Consider the following 15,594-nt stretch of genomic DNA (forward strand, 5'->3'; position numbering starts at 1 on the left):
ATAATCGGAGGCAGCGGTGCCGTGGTTGCTGTGCTCGGTGGCTCCATTCAAGCGTCTCCAGCGTGTTGCGGGTAGACCCCGGCATTGCGCCCCTTCCCGCCCTCCCCCGCCAGAAGAGCCGCTCCGTGCCGTTGTGGGGGGCCCTGCCGTTATTTCGCCAAGTTCTGTACAGATTACGGTGGCTGCGCTAGGCATTTTCTTAAAAGGAAAGATGGGGACAGACAGGAGTGGAAAAACCTTCTTGTGACAAGAAGCAGCTCAGGGAAACGCTAAAGAGAAAAAGTTTAAGGCTTGACTTTGCAAGGTGCTGCATCCTGGCTGACCTCGGTGAGAGCCGGGGCGACTCGGTGCCGAGGCTGAGCTCGGGGGTAGAACAAAGCGTGGACACGCACACCTCTGGTCCTGCGCTGGGGGCTTTTGCCTTCCCCTCCGCTTCTTGGTTAGAAGCAAGATACTTTTTGCCTTCGTCTATTTCTTGGCGGTTGCTGGGTCGTCCGAACACCAATAGTCTGACGACACTTCAGCATATAGTCACTGGAAAAGACGTAAAATATATTTTGAATAAAAGGGAAAGGCCTTACGGAAGTCTTTTGGCCAGTTAAATAGTTTTTTTCAAGAGATGACAGGAAGTAGAAATAGTGGCTTTTTGAAATATTTAAATCTCAGCTGTCCAAAGCACTGGAGAATATATCCACGCTTAAGGAGTTACAACTTGGGAGACTTAATTTTTGTGATGCTGGGGTACAGTGAAGTATTATCTTAAATGATCAGTTCTGAATTCTAATAGCTTATATCCATTGCTGTTATTCCCTTTAGATAATTGAAGATGCCTTGCACCTCAGAGATGTTGTTTCAGACCCTGTATACAAATTTGGTCAAATATGCTGAAGATTATTGGTTGGGAAGGGTCTCTTAAAGTGTATGAGGTGTATTTATGTGTGCTTAGTTATATGCGTTCATTTAATATTGGAGTGGACACCAGTAAAGTCACAAGATATTATCCTAGCACAGAAGCATACATGTAGGACTGTTTCTTCAGAGAAGAAAAAACTGTTCAGCAAACAAATGAGGATTTATGAGTGCAAGCAGTCAAGTGTTTTGTTTCATACAAACTCTAAACTTCTAAAATCAACAGAGTACTTTTGCAAATTCAGAGCAAAGCAGGAATAATCCCTTTCTCCTGATAAACTGTGAAAGACAAGCAGTCTTGGCATTCAGGACCATATGGCTTGACTCAGGGGCTCATGAGCTGTAGCCTGTGGAACAGCTTCTTGTCATGGTGGTGAAGCATCTGTCAGCCTTCAAGCAGTTATGCTTCCTGCTTTTTGGAGGCAGTGACAGACTCCTAGCTCTCCAAAGGATTGTTTCCTTCATTTTAAGGATTAGCAAACAAATGTGATACCAAACCATTAATCATTCTGAGGGCATCAGAGCAGGAGATACTTTGAGAAAGACTTTCCACTAAAACCATGAAGACCTATGTGCAAAGAGAGAGAGAGCAAGTGAAGCGGATACAAGAAAGAGGACATAAGTACATTGGGACACTCAGCACATTAAAGTAAATGACAGTCTTTACGCTCTCCTGTGTCCACTTTTGCCATTGTCTAGACCGGTAACTGGCATAGTGAAAAGAACAGGATTGGGAAGCCAGGAAAGTTAACATTTCATATAATAAAATATTCTGTGACAGACATAATACAGAAAGGGAGAACCACTACATCACTGAGTCCTTAGTACCTGGATATCGCTTCAGATAAATCAGGGATTTTGATGTTTGAAGAAATGTTACACGGACATAATATATAACTAGTGCAGCTGAAGGAGTAGCTGAGTCATACATCAGTGCAACAAGAGTGCTTAAAGAGCAGAGTCTTGCTGAATGTTAGACTAGAAGTGAGCAGGTAGGTCAGTTTATTTAAATCAGTCTTGACCTGGGAAACCACAGGAATTGCAAAAGCATGTTCCCCAACAGTGCCAGTCCTGGAAGGGTGGTTTCTGAAACTATACTGTTTGATAAATATATAACCTCCTGTTTTAAACATACCAGCACCTCCTGGGTATTTTAAAAAAAATTATAAAGTCTTTAAAAATGTGATTAAATATTTAGGATCCAGTCATACGAATCCTTTTTCAATGGGACTATTTCCATTAATTAATCTTCTTGAAGGACTGACTGTATTGAGAAGATCTGCAGGATTATATAATTATATATAAATATAAAAAGGCTCAGTAATTAAAACTATTATCAGAAGCGAGTTTATGTCATTTTGCATGCTCATATTACAGCAAATAAAATCACTGATGTCTGGACAGCCTTTTACATTTTTAATAAAACAAGATGAGTGCTGCTAGTGTGATACAATCTTGCAAAAACGGAGCAGATTTCTGATTTGCTTGTTCTTTGTTTGATTTGAAGACAATCTAAATAGGATTAAGTTGCTAAGAAATAAACTACAAGAAGTTACTAAGAAATATGCTGCATGGAGGGGTCACCAATGGGGCTAGCTCAGAAGGCTGCTGATGTTAAGGTATCACACATACTTGGTTCAGGCACTTAATCTTCAGTGGTGGGTTAGATGCACAACCTCTTAGAAATCTCAGTATTAGAAGTGTCTTAGATCTCAGCTGGGCTCTTTACCTCTGAATGTGCATGTTACTGCAGGTAGTTAAATGACCTTCTAAGGTTGTTCTATCCATAGTATCTTTGTGTCACTGAAATGGGAGCCTCTGTAAAAATTATTATGGAATGGTACCTGGAAAAAGAATTAGTACACAGATTGCCTGCTCCAGTCTCATATCAACATGCTAAATCAGCAACACAAAGCACAGAGCTGGTATCTTGGTGTGAGCTTGCCCAGTCGTTATTTTAGGGGAAATAGTGAGCTCTGATCTGCAATCTTTCTTGCTCATTCTGCAAAAGAATGAACTGGAAGCCACTTGGAGCTCACAATAGGTATAGATCTGCTGCTTATCAGATAGAAAAAGAGAACTGGCTGGAGCCGGAAGGATGTGCTGTTCACACTGAGGAATGGACTAAGGTCTCTTTCTTTTTTCCCCTGGTTTTGACTCTTAGGGGAGGCCAGTTTGCAAGTGCTGCAGCTGGAAAGAACATCCTGGAATAAAGTGTCATATGGAGAATAAACAGCAGATGACCTGAAAGACTCTAGGGTGGGGGAGCATTTCATAAGGCGTGTTTAGTGATCTTTTTTTTTTCTTTGCCTGCTTGTATTGTGCGCCTGTAAGTTTGAACTATGCAGCACTTGGCTTGGTAATTTAGACTGAGGCTGCTAACCCCTTCTGCTTCTGACCCAGTTCTGCCATCGCACTGAAATCTAGTTTCTCCTTTTGTGCACCACATGTCAGTTGTTCAGGTACAGTTCTGCAAGCTGACAGTACCATTCTCCAAGTTTTGTTATGTGACTTAATGGTATGCTGGCTCATGTAATCGCCATATTGTACGAAAGTTAAGAGTTGGCAAGATGCAGCCCTTGGCTTCGGGTGTGCAATGCTCAGTATGCAGTATGTAAACACAACACCCATTTATTTGAAGCAAGGCAGGAAAAATCTCCCTACGCAATTCCATTTGAGTGGTGTGTGAGCTGACAGATGAAAACGAAAGCGTTTGTTCTCTCCCTGGTCTTTGGTGTGCCAAACCTGAGGTTGGTCAGCCTTTTAAACACCCCGCAAATCTTCTTGGTTTTTGTTTTGTTTTGTTTTGTTTTCCTGTGCACTTGTGGAAAAAAGACATGGACCAATGTAAGGTGAGTGAAGAGGGGTAGCGCTCTTTATTTTTGTGGATTGGCCCATGTTTGCATTACGTACTGAGTCATATGTAAACCTGCAAAACCAACATTCATAAATATTACCGATGCTAAAATAACTGACTGCAAGGAGCATGTAAAATGTAGATTTTGCTGGATGGTTTTAGTTATTGACAAATATAAATAGTATCAGACATTATTAGTATGAGAGCGAAAATTGAAAATAGAGTTACAAACAGAAAAAACAAATATAATGTTAAGTATTTTACTTGATTATAGCTGGTAGCATGCATAATATCTGATGTCAATGAAAGTAGATAATCTAATGAAGATATTATTTCTACTGTATGTCTAAATAAAAGCCAGTTTAGGAGTTCAGATGAATGAGTACTTTGGATCACAATAACATAGGAAATAAATTATCCTCTAATTTCCTATTGTTATCTAATAACCACTGGGTGAATGGTTGGTTGTTGTTTCTGTTTAAGTAATGTTTTAATTATACAATGTAGATAGATGTGATAACCATTTTAAATCTGATCAAGATTTTTCTGCTTTATACATACTTTTGCGTTATCATTGTTGCATGGACTAGACTTAAGTTAGGAGCAAGGCTAGTTAGTTGGGAGCAAGGCTAGTTAAGTTAGTATGAGGTCTAAGATGTCACCGCAGGTGTTGCCTGAAGGAGGGCACTGTGGTACTTGCTGCTTTGCAGTCATACCTTGGAGCACACAGTTCTGCAACGTGGGTAAGTCCTGAGCTTCCAGTTATTCCATCACCTCTTGAACAAATGCTAGAAGTGAAACCAGGTGCTGCAGGCTGTGGGGACAGAGGGTGCGGGGGGGCAAGTGCTGGCTGCCCCCTGTAGGGCCAACTGTGCTCACTGACAGTGGTCATGGCTTCTGGAAGGCTCTCTCAAGCAGGTCTGCTCTAGACCCACCTGCTAGCCCCAGACCTTCATTGTTGTTGAAGAGCACTTGAAGGCATGCAGGAACTACAGCATTTGATTATTTTTCTTTTTCAGCATTTTTGCTGCAAAACCTGCTGGATGGAGAATATCAGCTTCAGGAATGACCCTCGAGGTCATATTTAGCCTAAACCTCAAGAGCTATATCTTCTCTCATCTGTCATTTGGCTCCTGTTTATAACTGCCATTCACGTGGTATTTCTTAACATTCCAGTGAAGAGTTTCTAGAAGTCAGGCTGGGTATATTGGCACTCCTCAACCTTCACTGGCTTCTTACTGGTTTTGGGCAGCAGAGTTGGGAGGTCAAAAAGAAGAGCGTGCTGGCAGCCTTGGCACCTGGGCAGAGGTGGATTGCACACTTCAGGTTTAGGCTGGACTGTCACAAGAGGATGAGTCTATAAACTACAGAGATTACCTCTGGGTTTGCAAACAGCCTTGATTCAATCCAGACTGAAAAAGACTAACCTAAAAGAATTTACCTGAGCATACTCACTGGAGTGAGAGAGACACATCCTTTCTTACGTAGGAACTTATGTCTCCAGGAAGGGTCTAACCATCCAGTCTGTCTTGTTGAAGCTGTTCTGCTTTGTATAAGAAATTTTGCATTATGCCAGAGGGAAGAAGAGAAAAAAAAATCAAGTCCAGACTCTGAATCTGAAGTATAACTTCAGTGTTGCTCCAAACATGAGCCAAAACTCCCCTGAGTTGAATCATACTTTAAAACCAGATTAACTGAGCTGCTGTGTTTATCTGTTCAATCTTGAGGGTGGCTGACACGTGAACAAAGCATGTAGGATATACTATATTTCAGGCCACAAATCCAAATCCACAGATTGTGAATCATGCCAACCTTTGAACCTCCTTTTAGAAAGATTTAGGCGCCTGCAAATCAGAGTCTGAAAACATCAGTCTGCCCATCCTATCTGTGTGTGTAGCTTGGTGCTTCCAAGCATGGCCATCCCATGTGACTGCCTAAACCCTCATCCAGTGTCTTATTCAAATGGCTTTCATTTGTTCTGCTGCCATCAGTTTGAGGGACATCAGTTCACTGACAGTTAAGGCCAAGGATAAGTGTAGTCCAGTTCGCTCTACCATCTCTTCTTTAGAAGTACCTTAAGAAGTTTTTAGAAGCACCCCAAATAAATCTTTATGAATACGTTAGGGATATGCAGTTTGTTGCATGACAGGACCTACATTCTTCATTTGCTCTGACTGGAATCTCTCTGCTTGACGTAGGCAGGATCACTTGTAGTGATAGTTTTCCAGTGTCTTTTCTACTAAATGAACAACACGATTTATATTTTTTTTCCTTGCAACTAATGAAAATTAGGAGGGAATCCCAGTATCTGACCACATTGAACCTGTGTCCACATAACGTACAGAGGAACACACACCATGAAAAAAAGCTGTACAGAATAAAAATACCCAGTATTCTTTCTCTGGATGCCAGCCTCTCTTTGCACATAAACTTGTGTGCAGTGAAGATCCTAAGTGTGGTGTGCAAGCCTTCTGCCCAAGAGATTTGAAAACCTGTATGTAATGTGGGCACAGCTGAGCCCTGGGAATGATCAGTTTCAGCCTTGATGTGTGCAGAAATACATGCCAACAGTGTGTATTTCCTTTACAGTAGAGACATAATCTGTATGTGAATTCACAACGTGCTTTATCATGAACGAAGTAAGGCAGAGGAGAGCACAACAGAACGTCAGAATAAAGGTTTATCTGAGTCCTGTACAGGATAAACTTAACCTGTTGTTGTCAAATGATTCTCTAGCTTTTTCTTTGTGTATTTTTGTTCTTTAGTGTGAAACTCAGAATTCAGGGACAGATACATTCCTCATTTTTTTGAGGAAGAACTTAATAAAGCTTAATCATTTTTTTTCAAACGGAATTCTGTGATGATATGTGACAGGTTTATATATCTTTTATTAATTTGGAAGTATGAGGAAAAAATATAAAATTTTCCTTGCTACCTTGTGCTTGCTTGGTAGCAGCAGACCAATATATGTCTTCCATTTATGTTTGCAGCATCATACATCATTATTGAATGGATTCTTCAGTCAGTTTAGTAACCCATGACCTCTAATTATGTTTGAAAAAAGTTATTCTGTCAGTATAAGTCAGACTGTAAAACTAAGTTGTGCATGTCCTGGCAATCTATTTCCATTCAGAACAGAAAATTAACTCTGCAAATCATACAGCAGCTCTTTTTGTAAGAGCTCTTTTTGTAAGAGCTGCTCCTGGACAAAGGGATGAACTTAACCATGTCTACAGCACATACTGAAAACATGGAATAATGGACTGATATACAAGTTCATTATTTTAAAGTGTGATTTTTGAACAGTGCCTGCAAATATGGAGGTTTTAAAGCGTGGAGGGAAGTTTCTTCCTCCATTTCATATTGACCCAAAATATTACTCTCTGTTTATGAAGATTTCATAATTGAATTTAAAATGGGAGTCGGATATCAAGGTGCTGACTTCTGTGGTCTAACTGAAGTAATGGACTGAGTAAGGCAGTGAGGAGGCAGACATGATACTTTAAAATTAATAATGTGCTGCATATATGCAAAATAATTCACAAAATGAAAAGAAATGCTTAGAAATTGAGGGAGCTTGAAATTTAAACATGCTAATGGTTTATTGTAAAGAAGTCCTAAGTTCCAGCCTTCTAATTTCCAGCCTCCATTTGCTCATTAAGTGAACTCAGCAAAATTTGTCTTTTGCATTAAATGGCAAGCAGACAATATTATGCATTATGTTTTAAACTGATGTAGATCTGAATGTCAGTTCTTCTAGAGATTTGTTTTTCTTTTACTACTTTGAAGCATGCAGGAATAGGAACATTAGTCAGCCAAATGAATTTAGGAAGCTTGTATAACACTGCTTGGCACCCTCTTTCATTTGGATTAAAAAATATGTTCCTGAATAAACAGAGCTTTTTTGTGGTTATTTTAAAAAGGAGGAAAAAAAATATATGTCCAATATTCATAATTGCTGTCTTTTTCAAATTAGTGTGGTTCTGCAACGTGTGGATTGCATTTCTATTCTAATAGAAAAAACTATCACTGCCATATTTGACAGCAGTTTAAATGTTTCTGATGTGTATTGCATTCCTTATTTTCAAGGAAATATCAACCTTATTTATAAACCATAAGTTTAAATACTGTCACTGAAGCTGCTTTGATCTTCTGCATTATAGTCCCTGGCAAAGAATGTGCTCTAGATTTGCCATGCATTCTCTAAATTCATGTCCTTTAAAAATTCTGACCATAATCATAGTCTGTTCCAATTTTTTTTCAGTATTTGTTCCTTTAATAGTGTAAAGCTGGGCAGTGAAAGCCCTCTTTTCGGGCTAGTAAATCCAGTTAAAACCTTGCTATTTTTAAAAATTAGACTCTATTCCCAAGCAGGGTGGTGTTCATAATCCCCCTTCTTCTTTCTTCTGCCGCAGGTGTGGGAAGATATTGTTCCCCTCCATGTTTGTGACTAAAATTTCTGGATGTTTTTTCTCAAGCCCACATCTAAAAATGATTGTTCATTCTTCAAGTTTCTTTCTCCTCTTCCCATTCAGACAGAAAGCTAGCAGTGCTACCCTCATTTCTCTGTGAACTTTTCCTGGTTTGGGTGCATTCGAGTCATCATCCTCACCTCTGACAATAAAACCTCAGCATTTCTGGCAGCCAAAATACTGAAGGTGTTTCTCACCATCCCGTTTCCCCCCACATAGTCTAAGCTTCATCTCTGTTGAATGTTTTCTACAATTTTTGTAGTAGTCTGTCCAGTGGCTATTTTTATTTCCCACAAACTTTCTGAGGCCCACTTCAAATATTAATCTTCTCAATAACCTGTTTTTACTGTTTTTGCCTTGTCTGTAAAAACTAAGCATCTCAGAATTAGAATGAATCCACTGTTCCGTGAAATACGTTGTTTGTTTAAATGGTGATACTTGTAAACTATTATTACAGTTATGAAGAGCCCTCTGAAATATTGGTCTGCTTTTCTAGAAGCAACAATACCTTTTCCTCTGACATCAGTAAATTTCTTAATATATTAAGAATATCCTTGCTTGTTGGTTTTTGTTTTGTTTTGGGGTTTTTTTAGAGTCAAATACTTACTGAGACCAAAGGAAATCCTTTTACAAGTAATTGTTATTGCTTTCTCCTGTATCTCAGCTTTGTTACCTAGCCATATTAGAAGTATCTGATTTCATTTGACCCTAAAAAAATTCTGGCCTGAAACATTCTTTAAATCATCTGGAGTGAATTTCCTGTCTTTCTCCTCAGCACATTTTAAAAATCTCTTCTCACACACAGATTTTAGTGATCAACTAGACATTTGCCAGTAACGGTCAGATTGTCTACAGTACTTTTGGTTAGTTCCCACTGTAACAGAATGTTGTTGACATTTACAAATGGGCTGAGATATATGTGAAGCTAATTTGATTTTAGCCTACTGGCTTATTTCTACTAAAGTGAGTCCCTCTTGCTTTGTGTCCATTATTTCAGTTACTGTTGAATTTGTACCTGTTTAAAGTGCTAATTGTCAAACTATGATGTGCTTTTCAGCTTTATTGACTATTTTAGATTCTTCTTCTTAACATATGCACTCCATTACTCATTTCAGACTAAATGGCACAATTCCTATGAAAATAGGAAGAATTATTTTCCTGCCCAAGTTGTTAAGTATCACTTAAATAAACTTGCTAAGAAACTGCATCACTTATGAAAATACCTAACTAGTCTTACTGCAATTTCAGAGTGTAGACATTGAAAAGTATATACTCTGAGGAGATTTACAGTAATCTCAATGATGGGATATATTTTCTATGAGATTAATTACAGAAGCCAAAGAAATTTCATGATAAGCCAGGTAACTTAATGTGTCCTCTTTAAGAGCAGCAATCCTAGGAGACTTGTGAGACCTAGATGTATAAAACATCTAAGAAATCTTACTGTATTGTGGGAATGTTTGCATGAGTTTTTCTATCAGCACATCTGTAACAAGGACTCTGCTGAACATATATCATAAGAACAGTTTTACTATGGACAACTGTGGTTCTTTCTTACTCACATTAATACTTTTGGCCAAATGTAACGCTCCATAGGATGTAAACACACCACACACGATTTACAACTGTATTTTTAATAAGTAACACCTGTGAAAATCAGTAAAAATGAACTAAAATAGCTGTTTTTTTCAAATGGTAGTGTTCTGTTGCATTGTTGCAAATGCTGTGAGGTTACCTAACATTTCTTATCAGTTATGTACTATATTACTCCTGTCTTTAGAATTATATTTTATAGACATATGGATTTAATAGGCATTTATATTTCTTCAAAATTGTACGGATGTAGGGAGCTTTTTTCTCAGATTATTTTTCTTCTAGTTGTATCTGCATCTCCATTGTCATACTGAGCTGCAAACTGACTGTCTCAACTTCTTTGGGCGTGTTTACCCCACGATTTCCTCAGTTTTTAAGGAAAGCTGCAAGTAGAGCTTCAGGTTTAAGTTTAGATATTTACCATTCTCTCTAGTTAGCATAACTCAAGCAAAAAACCTCGAGGTAGCATTTGAATGACATTCATATTAATCCTGTGGTCACAATTCAGAGACAATGAAGTTAGTTGGGATATTTCCTGTGTCTCTTTTCTTTAAGCTGAGAGCACTTTCTTGTTGATACAGACCATGGGAATGTGGCTATTCTTCCTGGAAACATAGGGGAATTGTGGGAAACACTGAAGTACTAGAAACACTTTGATGGAGTTTGTAGTCATTAGCCTATGCAAATCCCAGTGAAAATTAATCAAAAAAACAAAACAAAAAACCTAAACCCACCCACAAACTACCAGGATATTAGAATTACAGTATATGTGGACAGGTCTGAAGTTCAGGGCAGGATATAAATTATAACCCAGGTTGATTTTACAGTAAAGGTATGGTGTTCGTAACTTGGTAAAAATAAGTGGCCATGGTATTCCCTCCATTTTCTGAAATAGATAGTAACTCTTAATACATGGACACTTAATTCTTGTCTTTGGAGTTAATGAGTACATCCAGAGTTTATAAAATAAATATTTATTTATAAAATAAATAAATAAAAATTATAAAAAATAATTTTTCATAACAGCTTGCCTGTATTTTTCTGTTCTGTTGTCAGCAGGTCTTGCTCTATTAAAATCAGTTAGTAGAAGGAAGGTGGGAACTCTGTATTAATAGAGCCCAGTGAAAGGAATAGAAAAGCCTAGCTCCTGTAAAAGAAATGTTTTCAATGTACTCAAATTCTTCGTGTTTCAAAATGTCTGAATAAATGGAAAGTACTGAAATGTCTTATAAAAAAAAAACCTCTCTGAAAAAAAACCTAAGTACCCCCATATTGTATCTCCCTTATCATAACAGTTTGAGGAAAAAAGGATTTAGGGACAGAAAACAAAGTGTAGAACTAAGTCATTAATTTCTAACATGGCAAAAACCTAAGAGGTAATGTTCTCTAATTGTCAGCAACCTCATATAGTTCAATCTGGTAAGCGGGTTCACAGATTGATGACAACATGCGCAAGCTACATAAATTACTCAGGTTAATTGAAATGAAAAGAGATTCTGAGGAACTTTGTGAAGGTTTAGAGAAGATAGGAGAACAGATGGCATGATGGCAACTGGAGTTAGTGGAGTTGGAAGAGCAAGGGGGATGCAGTTTGGAAGGAATGTTTTGAACTAATTGTAACCACATTAATACAGCAGGTTTCATTAGTCATATAAACTACTTACAAGCTCTTTTTTAATGTTCTCGTAGCAATACTTGGTCAGGAAAAATGGATGAAAAATCCCTGTATTGTACTTGTGACAGAAGAAATCAATCAACATATTGGGATGCAGTAGGAGCAGGAAGAGAAACATAAAAGCTATAATGCTTTTTTGTTGTTGATAGTCAGCCATCTTGAAAAATGTCCTGGTTGACCTATCAGAAGAAATAGTGGTCCTGAAATAGGCAAAAGCATTACATGGAAATGATGAGCATATGAGGGGGGCTGAAAGCTGAGGGCAAGAAACTACTGAGTGGTATGCAAGAAGTAGTAAAGGGAATGATGACTGGTCCTTTTTTGGTACAAGAGCAAAGAAATACTTAAGCACAACTGAAAGGCATAAGATGCTAAAGCAGGCAATGCTACCTTCACACACAATTACCAGTCTGGAAATCTTTTTGACGCTAGATATAATATGGCTTGAAATGCTGCTTGATAAATGTTAGAGTGAGCCCAAGAGTTCACTTCCACTAAAAGAGGTAGTCCTAGTCTTCTCACCATTGCATATCTCTTCTCCTCATCCACTCATTCCTCGGGGATTAGTTTTCTGTCTCTGAGCTGAATTGGCTAGTCACTGTCTGAATTTACTGACTTGCAGAGGGGTCAGGTGAATGTCAGAGCGAGGGAAGCTGCAGAGGGAGATGCTGAGAGCCCTCTCTCAGCAGCGGGGAGCTGTTAGATTGCTTCAGACCGTCTCATTAACCTTGACTGAAGAAAAAAGGATTATAGACTTAAATAGGTAGAAAGCCGTGGTTACTTTAGTTTACACTCTAAGTATGAAAGGTTGCTTGTCTTCTAATTCATGCCATTAGGAAGAAATTTTCATACAGGCAATATATTATGTAAGTGTGAATGATCAGTTTTCTTCATTTTTCCGTGGCTACCAGGCTGATCATGTACTGATCTGACACTTCTTATTTTCCAAATCTTCATTGCCTTAATTGCACAAGTCAGATTTGGCCTAATTATAAACTCAGTCTCATATACAACCATCTGCCAAAATTACCATCTGTAAAAATTCAGCCTTTAGTTTTGAGAAAAGGAAAACCCTTTGAAATACATTGTAGCTGAACTCCAATTACATGTGAAAAGTAATGACAGCTGAGACATTTATACTGAAAGATCTTTCTTTTAGCATGTGAGTATGAATGGTTAGAACTAATAAAATTTTATGCAATGATGACATGTTGCATAGCTCTAGCCATTGAAAGACGGTGGAGTATCAATGGACCATCCCTGAAAGATACTCTTATCTAGTACTTAAATATCAACAGGGAAAGGTACTTAAAAGGATGTCCTCCCCTTTTAGGTGTACACAGGAATAAAAAAATATTCTTGAATTTCTGATGCAGTAATACAGTCACTGGCATTTTATGTTGTAGAAAGTATTTTGATCAGTCCCATCCCATTTTTGCTATCTTCAGCTTACATTGTCCTGAAACAACCTCATACATTGCTTCAAATGCCTAAAATGACAATTTGTTTTCCTTAAAAAAATAAGTAATGTATGTATCTCATGAAAATAATTTCAGAAATAACTTTTAGAATTAACAGTGGCACAACACATTTTATTAAATCTTGAAAAAGGAATTTATGTTTATTTTCTGTGGTAAAAAGATGTACAGATAATAATAATCACTTAGATACTTTTGACACATGAAAATGTTTTAAATTTAGATCAAAACCTTAAAAAAATATTGTTGATTTGTTCCTACTAATATCCCAACTTAATTGCTTTAAAACATGGTATAATGTACTTGTAATTCCAACTTGCTTAGGTAAATGGCTTAATGCCTGCCCAGTTTTACAAGCATACTTAAATGTTTTGAAAATTAGTTTCTAATCTGATGTGTCAATTACCTGATTTGTCTGCAGTCCCACAAGCATTAACTTCAAGGCATTTGAGATTAATCTCATCCATCAGTGTATCACTTTGCATAAATACTATTGTCACAAAATATATAGATTTATTCTTATTGTACTTATGTTTTAATAACAGTGTAAATGTAAGATTGTGTTATTCTTTCACAGATTGTTACCTTAAAGTTAAATTGTTCACTTGGGTTTGGAGTATGTATAGGAAAGCATCTGATTCAAATTATATAGAAAATTAAATGCTGTCTAAGAGCTTAGAGCATTTTTTGGAAGTAAAATTATTTACTGGATAGCTTTCATTAATACATATGAGAAAAGTGAGTTGAAATCAGGATCTGAATTATTTTTTTTCCAGTCAGAAAATGATTTAAATGTAGTTTTGTTTTCCTCTGTGTTATTTGGAAACTGCTAGCATGATTCTCACAAACATTTCTTGGTTCAATACTGATGAATATAGCTCAGCTTGTCAGGTATAGTGAGTAATAAGAAGTACAAAACCAAGTTCTACTGAAATCTTAAAAATGAATAGTTTTAAATAGGTCTAGGGAGAATGTCAGCCTAGCAATGTTATTTCTGATGTGCTCATTGAAACATCATTTCATTACTCCCAAATGTGTGGTCATATGCTCCAAGCTTTTGAATGTTAACGTTTAATCTTACACATTTCCCAGGGAAATATCACAACAGACCTCTGGTTAGCTAACTATCAAGAAACACTATATAAATGAACAGAGACTAATAGTTTTTTTATTGTGTCAAATAAGTTCAACATGCTCAAAGTCCTCAGGGTTTTTTCTGCAACTCCTGATAAAGGAAGATGAAAATCTGGCACCAAAGCCAGGAGATGCAGGTTTCATTTTTCACTTTTGTTGTTTTTGTAGTATGCTATTTTTGAACAACTTGCCTCTAGGTGCTTTTAATCTTTTACTCAGAAAAATTACTTTCCAGAAACCTCCTGCAGTTTTTGTAAAAGTTGACTATAGATTATTATTAAAATATCTGCAGCGGCAGTTTATGGGGCCAGAGACCGACTTCATTGCTTAACAACATGTGTTTTGTTGAAAACAGAACATGGTGTGGAAAGGGTCATGTGTTTTAAAACTCAAACTGTTTCTAACAAACTAATCACCGTTATGTTAAATTTTTCTCTGAATATTTGCAGTGCATGCAAAGTCTTCTTTTGACTTAGCATAGGGTTTTGTATACAAGATGCCTGTAAAACACTATGTTAAATCTGTAAGGCCACATTTCTAAATCATGAATGGTATACAGGCACATCATTAATAGAGACTCTTTCATCCTGCAGAGCAGTGTGTGAAGACTACTTTACATCCTTTTTACATTCTCCAAGGTAATCACATAGGTTTACAATAGTGCTTATGAAAGTATCTTTTGAATTCCAAAAGAATGAGTGACAGCCTTTATTACTTATGTTAAAAATTTTAGGTGTCACTATGGATGATGGAAGGAAACCTGAAATATCCCTTAAGTATTTCCCAAAAATATGTAAAGGAGCTGAAAAGCAGAATGACCTTCTTCAGTGTTGTAGTTGGTGTTGAAAACTTTGACCAAAGTCTTGGCTGAATATTTAGTTGTTTGGGATTTTTTAATCCCCTCAAAATCACTTTCCTCCCCCACATTTTACAAAAGAAAATACATGTTACATCATAATTTGAAAAGTTATCAACTGAGGTTTTGGAATATCAAAGTGAAAACTCAGTTCTGGTGCACTGAAATTTCCTGTTCCAAGCCTTTTAAAATTGATGCAGGTGCTACTATCTGGAATATATCCAGAGAAGCCAGGTTTTGTGTGAGTAAATTGGGAATACCTTTTATGTCAACTGATATTTATCAATGGGAGAAACTGCTCTGACTAATGAGGAGTGATCCCATTTAGAAGTTGCATGATTTAAAGTGTTGATTTTAAGTTGTTTGCTCCACTTCAGAAGCAACCACCTGGCTGGATACTGCATCCATTGTAATAGCTGCAACAATGCTCAGTAAGAGGTAGGATAATTCTCTATTTACATTTCCTGGAGAGGGGAGCCTGTGAAACTAAGGTACTATAGAGACTAAATAAATACAATCTGTAATCTGAAAAGAAGTAAGAGAAATGCAGTGCTTTGTTTATTTTCCATTAGTGGTTTTTTTATGTTGCTTCTGTGTCACGGAGCACTGGAAATCAGATG

The 15,594-nt window shown here is 37.4% G+C and overlaps 1 protein-coding gene across 1 annotated transcript in view; it reads left to right on the top strand.

Moving 5' to 3' along the window:
* The first annotated feature begins 3,668 nt into the window (after nt 1-3,668).
* KITLG (KIT ligand) overlaps nt 3,669-15,594 on the top strand; it is a 53,312-nt gene continuing 41,386 nt past the window's right edge. The window contains exon 1 of the mRNA XM_026868558.1: nt 3,669-3,761. Within this exon, the coding sequence (XP_026724359.1) occupies nt 3,747-3,761 (15 nt within the window). The 5' untranslated portion in view covers nt 3,669-3,746. The remainder of the gene's footprint in view (nt 3,762-15,594) is intronic.

This window comes from Athene cunicularia, assembly GCF_003259725.1.
Source record: "Athene cunicularia isolate RWA chromosome 1 unlocalized genomic scaffold, athCun1 chr1_part2, whole genome shotgun sequence".
Lineage (NCBI taxonomy): Eukaryota > Metazoa > Chordata > Aves > Strigiformes > Strigidae > Athene > Athene cunicularia.